This window comes from Solanum verrucosum, unplaced genomic scaffold (assembly GCF_900185275.1).
Source record: "Solanum verrucosum unplaced genomic scaffold, falcon-dt-bn FXZP01000033.1, whole genome shotgun sequence".
In the NCBI taxonomy this organism is placed as follows: domain Eukaryota; kingdom Viridiplantae; phylum Streptophyta; class Magnoliopsida; order Solanales; family Solanaceae; genus Solanum; species Solanum verrucosum.
The window spans coordinates 317,938-339,062 of NW_026020752.1; the positions used below are offsets into that span (position 1 = coordinate 317,938).

Sequence of the window (21,125 nt, forward strand, 5' to 3'; positions counted from 1 at the left end):
CATTTACGCATTCATTGCTACAATAATGTCTACTCAAGAATTCAACATTATAGGCATACACTTTGTAGTGCTACTCAAGAATTCACACGATAACCATTAGCCATATTATCCTATTTATGGCTCACAGACACACTCAGACAACCAGCATAATAGCACAAAACTCAAGCAAGAGCATGTAATAGAAAATCCCACCCCTGAAAATCCTCCAAATCCACAGGTACACAACAATTAGGTTATTCTACTCAAAACTTCGCAATCACCAATATGCACGAAACGATTTCAGTGAGGTTTTCCAAGATTCCACAAAAACCCACTAACTGGGTGCACACACCAAGCATAACCCACAAACAACACCCATCAATTTCACCAATTTTAACCCACATACTAGTGATTCGAAGTGTATCTACTCAAGAATCCGAAAACATCACAAATAACAACAGCATACACAACATGACAAGTGGAAAATCTACTTCTAAACCCCCACAATAAGAGCAAACTTCAACCCATAGCAACACACACTTTCACATGCCTAAAATCGCAAGAGTAAAGCATATGCGCATAACAGGCGAAGCGGGGTTGCTGAAAAATGGAGAAGAGCAAGGAGGGTGAAGCTGCGCGACACGGAATGACTTGAAAAAATTACAGGGGTGAAGGGAAGGGAGAAGATTGTGGTGAATGTAACGAAAAGGGGAAAGGATGGCCAAATTAGGGGGAGAAATTAGGGTTAAAAGGGTTGGGGTCGGGTAATTTCCAAACGCGGAGTATGCACGGAGTCCATTGGAAATTTAATTCCAGGTGAGGCCAATATTTGGCCCTTGTTCCACGTCGCGGGACTAGCACGGTATTGCCTTCATTTTGACGTAAAAGTAACTTATCATCAAATTGAAATTCTAGGCCCCCTCCGCGACGCACTCCCTATACGGAGACCTCTACCTCAAATTGTATCAGGAGAGGCAACATTTTGCCCCGCCTCCGCGACTGGGCGAAATTTATTCATCCTACATAATATCAGCTCAACACCCATTAGTCAAAAAACATAATGGGTTGCCTCTCATCCAGCGCCTTAGTTTTGGTCGTGGCACGATGAATATTTTTGTATTTTATTTGATAAATCATTTTTAACTAATTCCTAGGAACTAGAATAATCAAATAAAACACATAAATCCTAACTATTACAATGGTTCACGGGTTACCTCCCGTGTAGTGCCTAATTTAACGTCGCGGCACAACCCATCTCATGACTCATTCGTCATTCAATGTGAGCGCTTCAAGCTCATGATCCACATCACTTCCGAAATAATGCTTGACCCTTTGACCATTCACAAGGAAAGTCCAACTCTTATCATTGTTTTCTAACTCCACAGCGCCATGGTGGGTCATCCTCACCAGCTCAAACTGTCCACTCCACTTAGACCGAAGCTTCCATGGGAACAACTTCAATCTAGAATTGAAAAGTAACACTAACCGACCATGCTCAAAGGTGCGTGACACAATATGCTTGTCATGCCACCTCTTGGTCTTCTTTTTATACAGCTTTGCATTTTCATAGGCGTGAAGCCTAAACTCTTCTAGCTCTTGCAACTGTGTGATCCTCTTTCTGCCTGCTAACTCAACATCTAGATTCAGCTTCTTGATCGCCCAATATGTCTTGTGCTCTAACTCAGCTGGTAAGTGACAAGCTTTCCTAGACCCCATTTGATAAGGAGAAGTCCCTATCGGTGTCTTGTAAGCAGACTGATATGACCATAAGGCATCATCTAACTTGTCAGCCCAATCTCTTCTTTGGGCATTCACAGTCATTTGGAGGATCTGCTTGACCTACCTGTTTGATACCTCTACTGCCCGCTAGTTTGGGGATGATATGTTGTAGCCATTTTGTGTCTCACCCCATACTTTGCTAACAGACTATGAACTGAGTTATTGATAAAGTGCTTACTTCCATCACTGATTATCACCTTTGGCGTTCCAAAGCTAGTGAAGATGTGCTTTCGGATGAACTTGACAACCACTTTGGCATCATTTGTTGGCAATGCAACAGTCTCCACCCACTTAGACACGTAGTCCACAATGACTAGAAAGTATTGATTACTCTGGGATGATGGGAATGGTCCCATGAAGTCTATCCCCTACACATTAAAGACCTCCACCTCTAGTATGTTGTTCAATGGCATCTCATGCCTTTTCAAAATGGTGCACATCCTCTAACACTGATCACAACCTTTCACAAACAAAGCAGCATCTTTAAATAAGGTAGTCCAAAAGATACTAGATTACAATACCTTATGCGCAGTTCTTTCGCCTCTATGATGTCCACCATATGGCGACGTGTGGCAACTCTCCAACACTTGTGTCGCCTTCTACTCAGCTATACACCTTCTCATCATCTGATCCGAACCCTACTTGAACAAATAGGGCTCATCCCATATATAAAAGCGTGCATCATATTTTAACCTCTATTTTTGATGTGTTGATGCCCCAGGTGGAAATAAACCACTCACCAGAAAATTCAAAATGTCCGCATACCAAGGCACCTTAGCAATTTCCAAGGGAAGAAACTGCTCATCAGGAAACTCTTCACGAATCTGCCCTTCAATTTTCACATGAGATGAATCCTCTAGTCGGGACATATGATCAACTATTTGGTTCTCAGTTCCCTTCCTATCTCTTATTTAGAGATCAAACTCTTACAGCAACAGGATCCACCTAATCAGCTTAGGTTTGGCATCCTTCTTGTTGAACAAGTACCGAATGGACACATGATCAATGTAGACTATCACTTTGGTTCCCGCAAAGTATGACCTGAACTTGTCAAATGCGAACACCAATGCCAAGATCTCCTTCTCAGTAACTGTGTAGTTCGATTGGGTTGCGTCAAGTGTTTTGCTCACATAATAGATGGAGTGAAACACCTTGCCCTTTCTCTACCCAAGCACTGCCCCAACTGCTATATTACTAGCAACACACATCAGCTCGTATGGAAGCTCCCAATTTAGAGCAATAAGAATAGGAGCCTCAACCAAATTTTGTTTCAGCATCTCAAAAGCCTGCAAACATTTTTCATCAAACACAAATTTCATCTCTTTCTCTAATAAGTTACACATAGGTCTTGCAGTTTTAGAGTAGTCCTTGATGAACCTCCTATAAAAACCAGTATGTCCAAGGAAGCTTCACACTCCTTCAGTGATATTGGTGGTGGCAACTTCTAAATCACTTCCACCTTCGCTTTGTCTACTTCTATCCCACTCTTGGAGATCTTGTGCCCTAACACAATTCCTACTCTTACCAGAAAGTGACACTTCTCCCAGTTCAGCACCAGATTGGTCTCCTCACACCTAGTAAGAACTCTGTCAAGATTAGATAAAAAAAGTTCGAACGACTCACCAAAAACCGAGAAATCATCCATGAATACTTCGACAAAATCTTCCACCATATCATGGAAGACTGCCATCATACATATCTGAAATGTGGTTGGGGCATTACAAAAGCCGAATGGAATGCATTTGAACGCATGCGTGCCATATGGGCAAGTGAATATCGTCTTCTCTTAATTCTCAAGTGCAATGATGACTTGATTATACCCTGAATACCTATCAAGGAAACAATAATACTTTTGGCCAGCCAACCTGTCTAACATTTGATCAATGAACGGTACCGGATAGTGGTCCTTCCTGGTAGCTTTATTGAGTTTTTTGTAGTCCATACATATCCTTCGCCTATACATTGTTCTTGTGGGGATCAACTCATTTTTCTCATTGGTCACAACTGTCATTCTGCTCTTCTTGAGCACACACTGCACTGGACTTAACCATTTACTGTCAGATATTGGGTACACAATCCCTGAATCCAGCCACTTGATGACTTCTTTTCTGACAACATCCTCCATCAATGGATTTAGTCTCTGCTGATGTTGTGCACTTGCCTTGTACCCTTCTTCGATGTATATTTTGTGCATACACAGTGCGGGACTAATACCATGGATGTCAGACATTTGCCACCCCAGAGTTGCTTTCCTCCTTTTCAGAGTGAGTAGTGCGGCTTCCACATGTTCGTCAGATACTGCTGCAGACAAAATAACCGGTAAGGTTTAATCTTCATCCAAAAATGCATACCTGAGGTGGGCTGGCAGTGTTTTCAACTCCAGCTTGGGTGGTTCTTCAATGGAGGGTTTAGGTGGAGGACCCAAGACCCTATTTAGAGGCTCCCAACGCTCTCCAGAGGTAACCATAAGTGACATATCAAGGAATTGCACCATTTCATATGCCTCAACATCCCCATATTTAGCTTCTGCCTCAAGATCTATCACGGTTATGGCAGGCAACTCCTCATACACAGCTGGCAATTTTAAAGCTTTGTATACATCAAACACCTCCTCTTTATCATGAGCTCTCAAAGTAAGCTGTCCAGCTGCTACATCTATCATTGCCCTACCAGTCGCTAAGAAAGGTTGTCCTAAGATGAAAGGGATCTCAGGATCATGTTCGAAATATAATACTACAAAATCTACTCGGAAAATTAGAGATCCCACTTGTACTAACACATTTTCCAAACACCCTCAGGTCTAGCTACAGATCTATCCGCCAACTGCAAAATTATTGCCGTTGGTTTATGACTACCCAACCCCAGCTTTTTGTACAGAGAAGTTGGCATTAAGTTTATACTCGCTACTAGATCACACAACCCTCAAGCATGGATGCTTTGCCCCATAGTAATCTATACAGTAAAACTACCTAGATCTTTTAGTTTAATGGGTAGCTTGTTCTGAATTCTGGAGTTGCACTCTTCAATAAGTGCCACAATCTCATACTCTGTCAACCTCCTTTTGTTTGCTACAATCTCTTTCACATACTTCGCATACCTTGGTATACCCTGCAAAACATGTATCAATGGAAAGTTAATGTGAACTTGTTTCAAGAGAGAGAAACTTACCAAAACATTTGTCCTCCTTTTGTTTGTTGAACTTCTGAGGAAATGGAGGAGGTGGTCTCACTATTGGTTGCACTCTTTCTTCCAATGCAACTACTTCATTCTCCTTAAGCTCACCCTCTTTAGGTTCACTCTCTTTGTTTACACTTTCAGTGTTTCTTTTCTTAGGACCTAACTCCTCCAATTGCAAACCACTGTGTGTACTTACTGCATTCACTTGTTTAGGATTTGGGTCAGTGTTTCCAAGCAAACCTCCTTGCGATCGTGAATTTTGGGCACTAGCAAACTGCCCAAATTTCTTCTCCAGATTCTATGTAGCTGACTGATTATTTCTCACATTAGCAGCTAACTAGGCTTGATCAACCATAATCTTTTTCAGCATCTCCTCCACACTCATGTTTTCGGATTGCCGCTTGGGTTACTCTCTTTGTGCCTGTGGTTGATACCCATTGGCATTGCCTTGTGGCTTATAATGGTTTTGCCCTTGGCCCTGGTTCTGATTTCCACCCCAAGAAAAGTTTGGGTGGTTACGCCAACTTGGGTTATAGGAGTTTCCATAATTTTATTTTCCTCCTCCTCTCTGGGCATTCCCTACATAATTAACAAAATCTAGGTTTGCACCACATATCTCTGCATCGTGATCGCTACCTCCGTAGATCTCACACCAATACGGTGGTTGTTGAACTGCATTTACTTGTGCAGGCTATTGTCCCAATGCCATGTTGCTAAAATGTGTACTCATCATATTCTGCATAGCAGAAATCTATGCAATTAGAGCAGTCATTACAACTACTTCCAGCATACCTGCAGTTTTCTGTACTACAAGTTTAATTCCCCCTCCGTTCCACTCTGGATTACCTTGAGATATCCGATTCAGCAAGGTGAACAGTTCATAATAAGTCTTCTCTTAGGCCTGTCCCACCTGCAGCTGAATCAAGCAAAATCTTTGTGTTAGGCTCCAACCCTTCAATGAAGGTATGGACTAATAGCTCATTAGATTGATGATGATGAGGGCAACTCATCAACATTGATTTAAACCTATCCCAAGCTTGGTACAAGTTCTCACCACCCTTCTGCCTAAAACTCAAAATATCACTCCTCAACTTAGCTGTTTTCTAGATGGAAAAAATCTAATGAGGAATTTTCGTGCCAAATCATCCAGGTAGTAATTGAATTCCCAGGCTCTAAGTTCAACCATCTTTTTGCTTCCCAAGCAGAGAGAAAGGAAATAAGGTGAGCGTCACATAATATTTATTCACCCAGTTGGAGTGTAAGTATCATTGATCTCGAGGAAGTTTTGAATGTGAAGTGTGGCATCCTCATGTGAAAGACCAGTAAACTGCCCATTCGTGTGCAAAATTTACACCATACTCTGCTTCAGTTCAAATCTCCCACCAGGTTCAGGTTTCTGTATGCATGAAGTCACATTGGTAGGGAGTAGGATTGCCACGTCTCGTACTTTCAACTTAGCAGCCATTGTCTCATGTTATTCTTCCTCTGTTTTTGGTCTAGGAGATTCTAGCTCACCAATAACTATGTAAGTGTACGAATCTTTCAGGTTCTAAGAGAGGTAATAACAACCCTTGATCGTCGTCCAGTTTGGAGTTTCAAAAAAACCTGCAACACTGGAATGCTAAGATCAAGTTGTCAACACTTGCGTTTCAACTTCAGAAATTAGAAAAAACTCAAATACTTTCTAATTCTAAAGTCCACGGTAGCGGCGCCAAAAACATGTGCGGTCTAACACACAAACAAGTGCACGTGAATGTACAGGTAATGAAGTGGCTCTTTTTGCGAGCCAGGTTTCATACCCACAGGACCTTACACTTAGAAACTGTCAAATTCTCTAGTTTTCAGTTAACCACAAATGTATTTCCAAATTTAAAAAGTTGTTTGTTTCTATTTATAAATTTTAAAACAAAATGTAACTAACACGATTCAGTTTCACGGGTTACAAACAATGATTTGGGAAAGGTCCAGGGCTACAGCTTCTATCATGATTCATGCACTCAATATCATTTATATGGATAATTATTAACAATCGAATCAATGAATCACAGTGTTAGATGTATGATAATGGTCTCCCGACCTCTAATCGCCTACGATAGATAACACCCTAACTATATCGTGAGAGGGGATAAACTGATTACCTATCGAGCATTAAGTTATCTTACTGTATGGTAACCTGACGAGGTCCCTAGGTATATCCTTATCCTAGAAACTAATCAACCTTAGCTATTTAGAGTTCAACAAGCTCCTTATGCCCCAGGTTCTATCCTCTAATTCCTCTCCCGAGTTCAATTCGGACAATGAATTTATTTATATGGTGATAAATCATGAAATACGGAAAATACGAACATAAGAAAGATTCATGTGATATTCAATAATAAAACCAAAAACAACTCAATCAATTAAAATCATCATGTAGCCACCGCCCAAGAACTAGGGCATTTAGCTAATCATAATACAATAATCAATCATATAATGGTTATGAATCATCAAACGATTGAAAGGACAAGAGTTTTAGAAATAACCCTAAAAACTCCAGAAAACGTATTCGAAAGTCGTCGCTCTTTAAATACTGAAAAAAATAATAAATACCCCATTAAAATAAAATAAAACCCTATTTCTACTAAAAGTCGAAACTACCAAATCTAGTACTCAGGCACGCAACGCGCGGTGCCTTCCAAATTTTGATTCCAAGAACCATTTGCCTTCTGCGCGATGTGCGAGCATCACGAGGTGTTCTACCTAGGATCGATTTATTGCTCACAGAATTTCACTCCCTCTCTGCGATGCAGAGAGGACACACACTGTTCTGCCTAGAGGTTGATTTCGCAACACACATTTTGCATTCCTCCGCACGTCGTGGAGAGAACACATAAATGCCTTGGTGCATTTTCTTCAACTTCTTCCTTGCTCTCTTTTGACTCGAATCTTCAGATTTCTTCCTTTTTCCCTTTTTGTGCTCGTTTCTCCCATTAAGCTTACCTACAGAACTAATTATATTGGTTAGCTCATAAATAAGTGTACGACTCGATAAGACTGCAAACAAATACATTTTGACTTCAAACTCGACGTAAATGCAGGCCTAATTAGCATTCTAGGCATATAAATATACCTAAGATCAATCCTCAAAAGATTGAAGCGGTTAGGAATTAGGTTAGGCCTAGCTCTGTGACTGAAACGACCCCAAAAATGCCCGAAAATGTGCTTCGAAAACACCTATAATTGTAATTTCCATATATCTCAAAATCCGTTTCGTTTTTCGAAAATTCGACTTCATATTCTTGTTTAGGGGGTCAAATTGAGTGGGAAATGGGTCTAACCCAAATTTTAGAGCAACCGTATCAAAATCCAAAATTTCCAAGTGAAGCCTTTTTCGAGGGTCTACTTTGGAGGGTCATATCTACTAGCACACAAATTATTTGGTGGCCAATAATATATCCATGGAAAGCCCTTTGAGTTAGCTATCTAACACACTTCGTTTCACCTCATTCGGAGTTCGGACGAAGACGTTATGCCCATTTTCGTAAAATCTGTCCGGCAGAAAAAGGCAATTTCCAGTAGCTAATTTTACTGTTCACCCGCCCCATTTTTTTTTCTAAGTGTTGGAGGATTTCTTCCAAAGGGCATATGTTATTTCCTATATAGCATTAGTTCAAATTTCATCTCTAAAACATTTCCAAAACACCTCTCCCATACTTAGACACATTTTCTCTCAAGTTCTCTCAAGAACCCTAATCCAAAACCTTCCTCAAGATTGAAGAGACTCTTGTTCCAAGTTGCAAGCTTCCATTGAAGACACTCTCAAGACCTTCATAAGAACTCAAGGTATGTGGTGTTGAACTCATGTGTCCTTCCACCCATAGTGCCTAGACTCTATTCTACTCACTAATTCATGGTTTAAGTTAAGATTCATATATTAGTCTTGTTCTTTGTAATAATTTCCTACACATTGAATTCTAAACATGAAAAGTGATTGTTTTGAGCATGTTGTGACCCTAGAACTTGAACCTAAATTTGGAATGGATGTGGAGATTTTCATGTGGTATTGTGGGTGTTAAAAAGGTGTTGTTGTAGGTTGTTCATTGGTTTGGCTGCATAATTACTACCCTATTTCTCATGCTCTTTGATTCCATTACATGCCTTCAAGGTGTTTGACAAAATGTCCAACTATGGAGAATTGATAAATTGATGTTTTAAAGCTTGAGTTATGAGATGTATGGAACTCCAAAGATGTGTTGATGACAAACTAAGCTTGTGTATATGTTCATTCCATACGTGAGATTGCATTAGAGCCTAATGAGAATTTCCTATATAAAGTGTTGCATGACCATGCCCGGTCCGGGGGAAAAGAACCGGACAACCATGTGAGAGGTTTATATCTCACCACCTAGGATGCTTGGGGTGTGACCAACATCAACCATGTGAGAGGTTTATATTCACCACCTAGGATCTTGGGGTGTGACCAACATCAACCATGTGAGAGGTTTATATCTCACCACCTAGGATGCTTGGGGTGTGACCAACATCAACCATGTGAGGGGTTTATACCTTGCCACCAGGGTGTTCGGGTGTGAACGGCATCCCCATCCTAAGTTGGGGTTATAGATTGGTTGGATCATGCATACACATATGATATCTACTATTAGTATAGATTTACTTAAACATGTTTTGACTTCACTTTGATCATGCATCCTCATATTGTTATTCATAATGCCTATGAAACTATTTCTTGTATTTCGATTGTGTCCTTGTTTATTGTTGTGTTGCACCCCGCATAATTAGTACATTCCAAGTACTAACGCATATTTTGCCTACATGATGTCACCATGTAGGGACCGGAGCTACTCTTGATCCTTCTCTCCATTCACGTGGCTAGTACGACGCTTATCCGAGTTTGTTGGTAAGTCCTCGATAATTCGAGGGCTATGTTATGTTTCTTACGCCTATGTTTTGAGACTTTAGCTTGCAATTGTATTTTAACTATGAGGGGAGCCGGTAATATGTCATGGCCCCGTCCTATCTATGTATGTAGAGGTGTGCGTTGGACAAGTATTTTGTAAACGAGCTTGACTCTTATTCTATGATGTTATTTTGAAATGGTTTGCCTTAGTCCCTATTTCCCGTTAATTAATGTTGAATGTACTTCCGCGACCGATGAAGTGTGATGACAAGTTTGAGAGGCTTGTTTGGGGTTCTTTCGGGTTCCTCATTCGCCATGTCACGTCTAGGCCCTAGGCTTGGGTCGTGACAAGCTTGGTATCAGAGCACTAGGTTGTTAAATCCTCGGAGTCCAACACACCGCATTGAGTAGAGTCCTAATCATGGTTGTGAAGCGCGCCACGACTATGAATGGGAGGCTACAAAATGTTTTAGGAAAGGTTTCCCTTCTTCATGTTCTATGTCGTGCTTAGAGTGTGATAAGGTGATTCCTCCCTAACGCTTGTTCTTTGATTGCTAGATCATCATTCCAAACGTGAGGGGAAGACGGGCCCGATCACCGGAAGAGCCACCCACCAATGGTGAGCTCCGTGATGCACTCACCATGCTTGCACAAGTGGTATCTAACCAAGTGCAACAAGGAGCCCAAGCTCCTCGAACTACCACCCCGGGGGAAAGGGTGAGAGATTTCATGAGGATGAACCCTCCGGTCTTCCATGGTTCAAAGGTGGATGAGGACCCGCAAGAGTTCATCGATGAGGTATGCAAAATCTTGACCATTATGGATGTTGGTGCTTGTGAGAAGGCGGAATTGGCGGCTTACCAACTCAAGGGGGTTGCTCAAATTTGGTTTGATCAATGGAAGGGTGAGAAATGTAATGGCTATGTGGTGTTGTGGGAGGAGTTTAAAATTGCTTTCCTTAATAGGTTCTTCCCTCTTGAGCTTAGGGAGGCAAAGTTGGTGGAGTTCATGAACTTGAAGCAAGGAGCTATGAGTGTGAGAGAGTATGCCCTCAAATATGTCCAACTCTCCAAGTATGCACCTCACTTGGTGGCCGACTCTAGGTCGAGGATGAACAAATTTGTGATGGGTGTATCCGACTTGGTTAGTGAGGAGTGTCGGTCCGCTATGCTCATTGGAGATATGGATTTGTCTCGGTTGATGACTTATGCCGAGCAAATGGAGGAGGAGAAATTGAGGAAGAGAAGGGGGCACGAGGCCACGAGGGCCCGATTGGAGAATAGGTTCCCTAAGGGTGCTAGATTTCATCAAGGCCGAGGAAACCCTCATGTCAACCAGGGATTTGCTATCAATGTTCCTAGACCTCAAGGGGGAGGTGAAGTGGGTTCTATGGATGTATGCCCTAAGTGTGGGAGGAAGCATGGTGGTCCTTGCATGAAGGGTTCGGGTGCTTGCTTTGAATGTGGAGAAGTGGGTCATAAGAGGTTTGAATGTCCCAAGATCCGCAACAAGGTCCGAAGTGCTAACACTACTCCTTTGGGTAGAGGTGCTTCTCAAAGTGGTGCCCCAAGGAACAATCGATTTTATGCTTTGCATGGTAGACAAGGTGTTAATGAGACCCCGGATGTGGTGACCGGTATGTTGCAAATCTTTGATCTTGATGTTTATACTTTGTTTGATCCGGGTGCCACCCTTTCCTTTGTTACCCCTTAGTTGCTAGAAAATTTCATGTTGAGTCGGAATTGTTGCATGAGTCATATGAAGTATCTACTCCCATTGGTGTCTCTATTGTTGCTAGAAAAGTGTATAGAAATTGTCCGGTTTGCATATTGAATAAGTTGTTGCCTTGCGATCTTATTGAGTTGAACATGGTGGATTTTGATGTTATTTTTGGGATGGATTGGTTGCATGCATATTATGCTTCTATTGATTGTAGGACTCGTAAAGTCAAGTTCCGATTTCCTAATGAACCCGTCCTTGAGTGGGAGAGCCGGGATGTTGTGGTGAAGGGGAAATTCATTTCTTGCATTAAAGCCCATAGGTTGATTTCCAAAGGGTGCTTGTACCATATTGTGAGAGTCAATGATATGGAGTCTAAAGTCCCTCCTATTGAGTCTATTCCGGTTGTTAATGAGTTTCTAGATGTCTTCCCAGAAGACCTTCCCGGTGTCCCTCCCGAAAGGGAGATAGATCTTGGTATAGACCTCCTTCCCGATACTCAACCTATTTCTATCCCCCTTACCGTATGGCCCCGGCAGAGTTGAAAGAGTTGAAAGAGCAATTAAAAGATTTGTTAGAGAAGGGATTTATTAGACCTAGTCATTCTCCCTGGGGTGCTCCGGTTTTGTTTGTGAAGAAGAAAGATGGGTCTCTTAGAATGTGTATTGATTATCGACAACTTAATAGGGTCACCATCAAGAATAGGTATCCTCTTCCAAGGATTGACGATTTATTTGACCAATTGCATGGGGCTAGTCACTTCTCTAAGATTGATCTTCGGTCAGGGTATCATCAAGTGAAGGTGAGGGAGTGTGATATTCCCAAGACGGCCTTTCGTACTAGGTATGGGCACTATGAGTTTGTGGTGATGTCTTTCGGGTTGACTAATGCTCCGGCTCTCTTTATGGATTTGATGAATAGGGTTTTCAAACCCTACCTTGATTCTTTTGTGGTGGTGTTTATAGATGACATCTTGATCTATTCTCGGGGTGAGGAAGAGCACAAGGGTCACTTGAGGGTGGTACTCCAAAGATTGAGGGAAGAGAAGTTGTACGCTAAATATGAAAAGTGTGAGTTTTGGTTGAAGGAAGTTGCTTTCCTAGGCCATGTGGTGTCGGGGGATGGTATTAAGGTGGATTCTAAGAAGACCGATGTTATTAGGAATTGGCCTAGACCTTTGACCCCGTCGGATATAAGGAGTTTCTTGGGTTTAGCGGGTTATTATAGGAGATTTGTAGAAGGGTTTTCTTCTCTTGCTTCTCCTATGACTAAGTTGACTCAAAAGAAGGCTAAATTTGTGTGGTCGGATGAGTGTGAGGAAAGCTTCCAAACTTTGAAAGAAAGGCTTGTGTCCGCTCCTATTTTGTCACTTCCGGATGGGTTAGAAGGTTTTGTTATTTATTGTGATGCTTCCCATATTGGTTTGGGTTGTGTGTTGATGCAAAGTGGTAAGGTTATAGCCTATGCTTCTAGGCAACTTAAGGTTCATGAAAAAAATTACCCAACCCATGATCTTGAATTGGCCGCCGTGGTTTTTGCTTTAAAGATTTGGCGTCATTATTTGTATGGGGTGCATGTTGATATCTTCACCGACCATAAGAATCTCCAATATGTGTTCACACAAAAGATCTTAACTTGAGACAAATGAGGTGGTTAGAATTCCTTAAGGATTATGATATGAGTGTTCACTATCATCCGGGGAAAGCTAATGTGGTGGCGGATGCATTTAGTAGAGTGTCCATGGGTAGCTTGGCTCATGTGGAGGAAGGTAGTAAAGAGTTGGCTAAGGAGGTCCATCGGTTGGCCAAATTGGGATTTAGGTTAGAAGGGGTGGATAGTGGAGGAGTAGTTGTTGTTGATGGTTCAAGGTCTTCCTTGGTTGATGAGGTGATAGTCAAGCAAGATCTTGATCCTTCTTTGGTAGAATTAAAGGCTTCGGTGAGTAGTGGTAAGGTGGAGGTTTTCTCCCAAGGGGGAGATGGTGCCCTTAGGTACCAAGGTAGATTATGTGTTCCTTGTGTGGATGGTGTGAGGGAAAGAATCCTTGATGAGGCTCATAATTCTTCTTATTCTATTCATCCGGGGTCAACAAAGATGTATAGAGACTTGAGGGATGTGTATTGGTGGGGCGGTATGAAGAAGGACATTGCAAAATTTGTTTCGGGTTGCCATAGTTGTCAACAAGTCAAGGCTGAACATCAAAGGCCGGGTGGCCTAACTCAAGACATTGAGATACCTACTTGGAAGTGGGAAGAAATCAACATGGATTTTGTAGTGGGCTTACCCAAGGCTAGAAGAGGCTTTGATTCGGTTTGGGTGGTGGTTGATCGGATGACAAAGTCGGCTCATTTCCTACCGGTTAAAACTACTTACGGGGCTGAAGAGTATGCCAAGTTGTACATTCATGAATTGGTAAGGTTGCATGGGATTCCTTTGTCTATCATCTCGGATCGTGGTGCCCAATTCACTTCTCACTTTTGGAAGTCATTCCAAAGGGGTCTTGGTACAAAGGTAAAGCTTAGCACGGCCTTCCACCCTCAAACGGATGGCCAAGCCGAAAGAACAATTCAAACCTTGGAGGATATGCTTAGAGCTTGTGTATTGGAGTTGAAAGGTAGTTGGGATGATCATCTTCCTTTGATTGAATTTGCATACAACAATAGTTATCATTCTAGTATCGGTATGGCTCCTTTTGAGGCACTTTATGGTAGACGGTGTAGGTCACCGGTTGGGTGGTTTGAAGTCGGAGAGGTGGCCTTGTTGGGTCCGGATCTGGTCATGGATGCTCTTGAGAAGGTAAGGATGATTAGGGAGAGGTTGAAAACAGCCCAAAGTCGTCAAAGGTCTTATGCCGATGTGAGGAGACGGGATCTTGAATTCAAAGTGGGTGATTGGGTTTATTTGAAGGTTTCTCCAATGAAAGGTGTGGTTCGTTTTGGTAAGAAGGGGAAATTAAGTCCTAGGTATGTCGGTCCTTATGAGATAATAAGAAGGGTTGGTAAAGTAGCCTATGAGTTGGGGTTGCCCAAGGAGATGGAATTAGTTCATCCGGTATTCCATGTATCAATGTTGAGGAAATGTGTTGGTGATCCTAACGCTATTGTACCTCTTGAGGTTGTGGGTGTTGTAGAAGATAATTTGACGTATGAAGAAGTCCCGGTTCAGATCTTAGATAGACAAGTTAAAAGGTTGAGGAACAAAGAAGTGGCATCCGTTAAGGTGCTTTGGAGAAATCAACAAGTGGAGAGTGCTACTTGGGAGGCCGAAGAGGACATGCAAAGACGTTATCCTTATCTATTCAACTCCACTCAAGCCTAAGGTATTAAATCAAGTCATTTGTACTCCATCGAGTCTTACATTTCAGCCTCTAAATCATTAATATGCATACATGTTTAAATTGATGAGTTATGGATGCTTTACACTAAGTTTTGAAATCTTGAAGTGATGTTTAAATAAAATTTTTGCATTCATGTTGGGGCTGATATGTTCTTACTAAGTCTTGCCTTGTACGTCTCTTCCACATTCGGGGACAAATGTTCCCAAGGGGGAGATATTGAAACGACCCCAAAAATGCCCGAAAATGTGCTTCGGAAACACCTATAATTGTAATTTCCATATATCTCAAAATCCGTTTCGTTTTTCAAAAATCTGACTTCATATTCTTGTTTAGGGGGTCAAATTGAGTAGGAAATGGGTCTAACCCAAATTTTAGAGCAACCGTATCAAAATCCAAAATTTCCAAGTGAAACCTTTTTCGAGGGTCTACTTTGGAGGGTCATATCTCCTAGCACACAAATTATTTGGTGGCCAATAATATATCCATGGAAAGCCCTTTGAGTTAGCTATCTAACGCACTTCGTTTCACCTCATTCGGAGTTTGGACGAAGAAGTTATGCCCATTTTCGTAAAATCTGTCCGGCAGAAAAAGGCAATTTCCAGTAGCTAATTTTACTGTTCACCCGCCCCATTTTTTTTTCTAAGTGTTGGAGGATTTTCTTCCAAAGGGCATATGTTATTTCCTATATAGCATTAGTTCAAATTTCATCTCTAAAACATTTCCAAAACACCTCTCCCATACTTAGACACATTTTCTCTCAAGTTCTCTCAAGAACCCTAATCCAAAACCTTCCTCAAGATTGAAGAGACTCTTGTTCCAAGTTGCAAGCTTCCATTGAAGACACTCTGAAGACCTTCATAAGAACTCAAGGTATGTGGTGTTGAACTCATGGGTCCTTCCACCCATAGTGCCTAGACTCTATTCTACTCACTAATTCATGGTTTAAGTTAAGATTCATATATTAGTCTTGTTCTTTGTAATAATTTCCTACACATTGAATTTTAAACATGAAAAGTGATGCTTTTAGGAATGTTGTGACCCTAGAACTTGAACCTAAATTTGGAATGGATGTGGAGATTTTCATGTGGTATTGTGGGTGTTAAAAAGGTGTTGTTGTAGGTTGTTCATTGGTTTGGCTGCATAATTACTACCCTATTTCCCATGCTCTTTGATTCCATTACATGCCTTCAAGGTGTTTGACAAAATGTCCAACTATGGAGAATTGATAAATTGATGCTTTAAAGCTTGAGTTATGAGATATATGGAACTCCAAAGATGTGTTGATGACAAACTAAGCTTGTGTATATGTTCATTCCATACATGAGATTGCATTAGAGCCTAATGAGAATTTCCTATATAAAGTGTTGCATGACCATGCCCGGTCCGGGGGAAAAGAACCGGACAACCATGTGAGAGGTTTATATCTCACCACCTAGGATGCTTGGGGTGTGACCAACATCAACCATGTGAGAGGTTTATATCTCACCACCTAGGATGCTTGGGGTGTGACCAACATCAACCATGTGAGGGGTTTATACCTTGCCACCAGGGTGTCCGGGTGTGAACGGCATCCCCCATCCTAAGTTGGGGTTATAGATTGGTTGGATCATGCATACACATATGATATCTACTATTAGTATAGATTTACTTAAACATGTTTTGACTTCACTTTGATCATGCATCCTCATATTGTTATTCATAATGCCTATGAAACTATTTCTTGTATTTTGATTGTGTCCTTGTTTATTATTGTGTTGCACCCCGCATACTTAGTACATTCCAAGTACTAACGCATATTTTGCCTACATGATGTCACCATGTAGGGACCGGAGCTACTCTTGATCCTTCTCTCCATTCACGTGGCTAGTACGACGCTTATCCGAGTTTGTTGGTGAGTCCTCAATAATTCGAGGGCTATGTTATGTTTCTTACCCCTATGTTTTGAGACTTTAGCTTGCAATTGTATTTTAACTATGAGGGGAGCCGGTAATATGTCATGGCCCCGTCTTATCTATGTATGTAGAGGTGTGCGTTGGACAAGTATTTTGTAAACGAACTTGACTCTTATTCTATGATGTCATTTTGAAATGGTTTGCCTTAGTCCCTATTTCCCGTTAATTAATGTTGAATGCACTTCCGCGACCGATGAAGTGTGATGACAAGTTTGAGAGGCTTGTTTGGGGTTCCTTCGGGTTCCTCATTCGCCATGTCACGTCTAGGCCCTAGGCTTGGGTCGTGACAGTGACGGAGGTTAGGAGTTTTGTGGGACTCGCTAGCTATTATCGTCGATTTGTTGAGAATTTTGCTTCAATTGCTACTCACTTGACCAATTTGACCAAAAATGAGATACCATTTGAATGGACTGAAAAATGTGAGGAGAGCTTTCAAAAGCTTAAGACTTTTTTTACCACAACACCTATCCTAGCATTACCAGTGGAAGGTAAGGATTTTATAGTTTATTGTGATGCTTCTCATTCTGGATTGGGTGTTGTGTTAATGCAGGAGAAGAATGTTATAGCCTATGTGTCGTGCCAGATGAAGGTACATGAGAGAAATTATCCAACCCATGATTTGGAGTTGGCGGCGGTAGTATTTGCTCTTAAGATCTGGCGGCATTATCTTTATGGTGTTAAGTGTGAAGTGTTTGTTGATCATCGTAGTTTGCAGCATGTGTTCACTCAAAAGAATCTGAGTTTGAGACAATGAAAATGGATGGAGTTACTCAAGGATTATGATGTGACCATTCAATATCATCCGGGTAAGGCTAATATTGTGGAAGACGCTCTGAGTTGAAAAGCGGTAAGTATGGGTAGTTTAGCTTACTTGAGTGTAACCAAGCGACCTTTGGCCAAAGAAATTCAGACCATAGAGTCTAAGTTCATGCAGTTGGGCATCTCTGAAAGATGCAGGGTGTTAGCTAGCATTGAGGTTAAGGCCACATTCATTGAGGAAATCAAGGACAAACAATTTGATGATGAAAATTTGAACGAGCTCAAGGAATGGATGGCGAATGGTAAGGCACAAGAGGCCACTCTTGATGCGGATGGTGTACTCAGTGTAAATTAGAGGATTTATGTTCCTCTAGTTGATGGATTGATTCAAAAATTGCTGGCAGCATCTCATGGTTCGCGATATTCTATTCATCCGGGTGTGACCAAGTTGTATAGAGATTTGAAACAAATTTATTGGTGGTTGGGCATGAAGAAAGACATAGTGGAGTTTGTGGCGAAGTGTCAAAATTTCCAACAAGTGAAATAGGAGCATCAAAGGGTTGCAGGTTTACTTCAGAAAATGCTATTCCGGAATAGAAGTGGGAAAGACTAGCTATGGATTTTGTTGTTGGTCTTCCCAAGAAATTGGGGAAATTTGATTCTATTTGGGTAGTGGTTGATAGATTGACTAAGTTAGAACATTTCATTCCGGTAAGAATAGATTATAACGCTGAACAATTGGCTAAGGTGTATGTGAAAGAGATAGTGAGGTTGCATGGGGTTCCTCTTTCTATCATCTCAGATCGTGGTACCCAATTCACTTCAAAGTTTTGGAGGAAATTGCATGATGAATTGGGCACTCAACTCACTTTTAGAACAGCCTTTCATCCACAGATGGATGGACAATCTGAGAGGATTATTCAAGTATTGGAAGACATGTTGAGGGCATGTGTGATTGATATTGGAAGGTATTGGGATAAATTCATACCTTTGTATGAGTTCTCCTATAATAATAGTTATCACTCCAACATTGACATCGCACCATTTGAGGCATTATATGGGAGGGGATGTAGGTCACTCATAGGTTGGTTCAAGGCTGGAGATGTGAAACCTTTGGAGGTTGATTTAGTGAAGGATGCTTAAGATAAGGTGAGGAGTATTCAAGCTAAACTTCTAGCAGCCCAGAGTAAACAGAAGAAGTATGCGGATAATAAGGTAAGAGATATGAAATTTCAGACTGGTGAGAACGTTCTTCTTAAGGTATCACCCATGAAAGGGGTGATGAAATTTGGTAAGAAGGGCAAGTTAAGTCCGCAATATATTGGTCCCTTTGAAGTTCTTGAATATGTAGGGATGGTGGAGTATATATTGGCTCTACCCCCTAATCTATTCAGTGTTCATTCGGTATTTCATGTGTCTATATTGAAGAGATATCATGGTGACGGAGATTACATCATTAAGTGGGACACAATTGTGCTAGATAATGACCTCCAATATGAGGAGGAACTGATTGCTATTCTTGATCGTGATGTGCATAAGTTGAGGACCAAGGATATTAAGTCCGTGACAATTCAATGGAAGAATCGTCCTGTTGAGGCAGCTACTTGGGAAATCGAGAGGGACATGCGAGACAAGTATCCCAAATTGTTCGTCGAATCATGTACTACTTCATTCTTTCCTTAGCCTACTTTTCCAAAGTTTGTCACTTGGGGACGAGTGATGGGTAAATTGGTATCTATTGTAATGACTGGGTTCCGTTGTTAGAGAAATGCCAACGGGGAAAAGTTTAGGGCTGGAAAAACTTTTTCGTAGTATTTGTATTTTCCCAACCTTATCTAGATTTAGACGAAATTGGAGTCCTTGAAGTGTGAGGAAATCTGGTAACAATCGGGTGAATTATTTTTTAGTTTGATTGCATGAGTAGTTAGATAACATGTGAAGGAAACCGTACCACTTTCCGAAATTGAATTTGCGTGAGTAGATCTCCAAGAATCAATCTTAGAGTGAAGAGTATTTTATGAGCCTCGTGGTTAGAAGTGTGTTGTGGAATGGGGGTTTGGAATTCTTTAAAATAACATTTTGTTTTGTTTTTGCCGCTTTGTCGCTGGGTTGGGCCGCTATGGCGGAGCCTCTACAGTAGGATGTGGGGCACTGTGGCGGGTACAACAAGACTTAAAATTGAAGATGAAAGACAAATAGTGCACTGGTTCAAGAATGCCACTTTAGGGGGCACTTTGGTCGCTCTAACACCGTAGCTACAGCGGGGTGAGGGTCGTTGTGGCGGGCCAGACGCGACTTAATGTCGTTAATAAACCACTAAACAAACTTATTTGGCACTTTTCAACTTTTAGAGCTAAGGAACGACCCCCAGGCGATTTCTACTCATTTTGCACCTTTCTTGAGGCTAAAAGTAAGATTTTCACTCCCCGAATCCATTTTTCGATTCGTAAATGTAATAAAATGGGTGAATATTGATTGGGGAGGGTTTTGTTACATATTCTATGGTGGAAACAACCCTAAATTGGTTAGTTGGGATTGTGGGTTTGATCTAGGGTTCATAGAATTGTTATAGTTTTAGGTAATTAGTGATTGTTTGTTGATTCCTGTGTTATTGTGATTGTTTGTAGACCAAGAATAACCAGAACGAATCCAGAAAGGGAAGGATCAAGTTTCTTAGGGTTTCAAGCTTGTTTCGAGATAGGTAATGGTTGTGATTCTATGATTGTGTGATGTATGCTTGTTCTTGCTTCATTATGATACTTGTATATGCATGAATGTTGCAATGTTGATCACACTTATTGCAAATGAGATAGATGAAATATCATTGCCATGAAATCATGACTTAAATGTATGATCTTGATGATGTACTTGTGTTTGTGATTGAGGTGTGTGAATGGGATCGGATTGCCACGTTCTGGCATAACTAACTTGGATCGGATTGCCACGTTTCGACATAATTATTGGATCGAATTGCCACGTTTCGACATAATTATTGGATCGAATTGCCACGTTCCGTCATAAATGTGGGTATCCGCCTTAACCAAAATAAAGACCATGCGAGCTATAACATGGAACCCCGGTGTTTCCCACAACGAAAAGGGTTGTCCTACTTTCAAAGGTAGAACCATGAACCTGAGATAAAATGAATCTACTAGAAAATGTCTATCTAGACAATCATCCTATTGAGGCACATAGGTAAGGGATAATGAGATTGTTACTAGAAACCCAACCTCAACTCGGGAGAGCTTCCATCTCAAATATCTCTTGGTGCTAAGCATAAATCCCACAGAGTAGTTATTAATCTTAACTTGTGTTATCTTTAAAAGAAATGGGTAGTCGCCACCTGTTTTATCATAGGATAGCTCCATAGACCTGCGTGAGAAAAAACTTGACCGTCCATGATCTTTTCATAATAGCTTTTAAGGCCCATAGTAATGCACTTCATGCTAGAGATGCCCCTAATACTAATAAAAATAGTTTTAAAATCGTGACCTATAATCATTGATGGCATATCTGGATACCATAC

At 41.2% G+C, this 21,125-nt stretch overlaps 1 protein-coding gene and 1 non-coding gene across 2 annotated transcripts; both read left to right on the plus strand.

Annotated features, from left to right (window-relative positions):
* Positions 1–5,922: 5,922 nt before the first annotated feature.
* LOC125812761 (small nucleolar RNA R71) lies at positions 5,923–6,029 on the plus strand. The gene has a single exon (XR_007442022.1). It is a non-coding gene; the product is annotated as a small nucleolar RNA R71 (small nucleolar RNA).
* Positions 6,030–17,768: 11,739 nt separating this feature from the next.
* LOC125812746 (uncharacterized) lies at positions 17,769–19,282 on the plus strand. The gene is made up of 2 exons (XM_049492223.1): positions 17,769–17,945; positions 19,028–19,282. The coding sequence occupies exons 1-2, from the start codon at positions 17,769–17,771 to the stop codon at positions 19,280–19,282; spliced, it is 432 nt and encodes a 143-aa protein (XP_049348180.1).
* Positions 19,283–21,125: the final 1,843 nt, after the last annotated feature.

What these genes read in the sequence shown, in the direction of transcription:
- LOC125812746 (XM_049492223.1), top strand. Translation starts at nt 17,769, where the DNA reads ATGCAGTTGGGCATCTCTGAAAGATGCAGGGTGTTAGCTAGCATTGAG. An exon ending in ATGCGGATGGTGTACTCAGT is followed by an intron (nt 17,946 to 19,027) that starts GTAAATTAGAGG and finishes TCTATATTGAAG; the next exon opens with AGATATCATGGTGACGGAGA.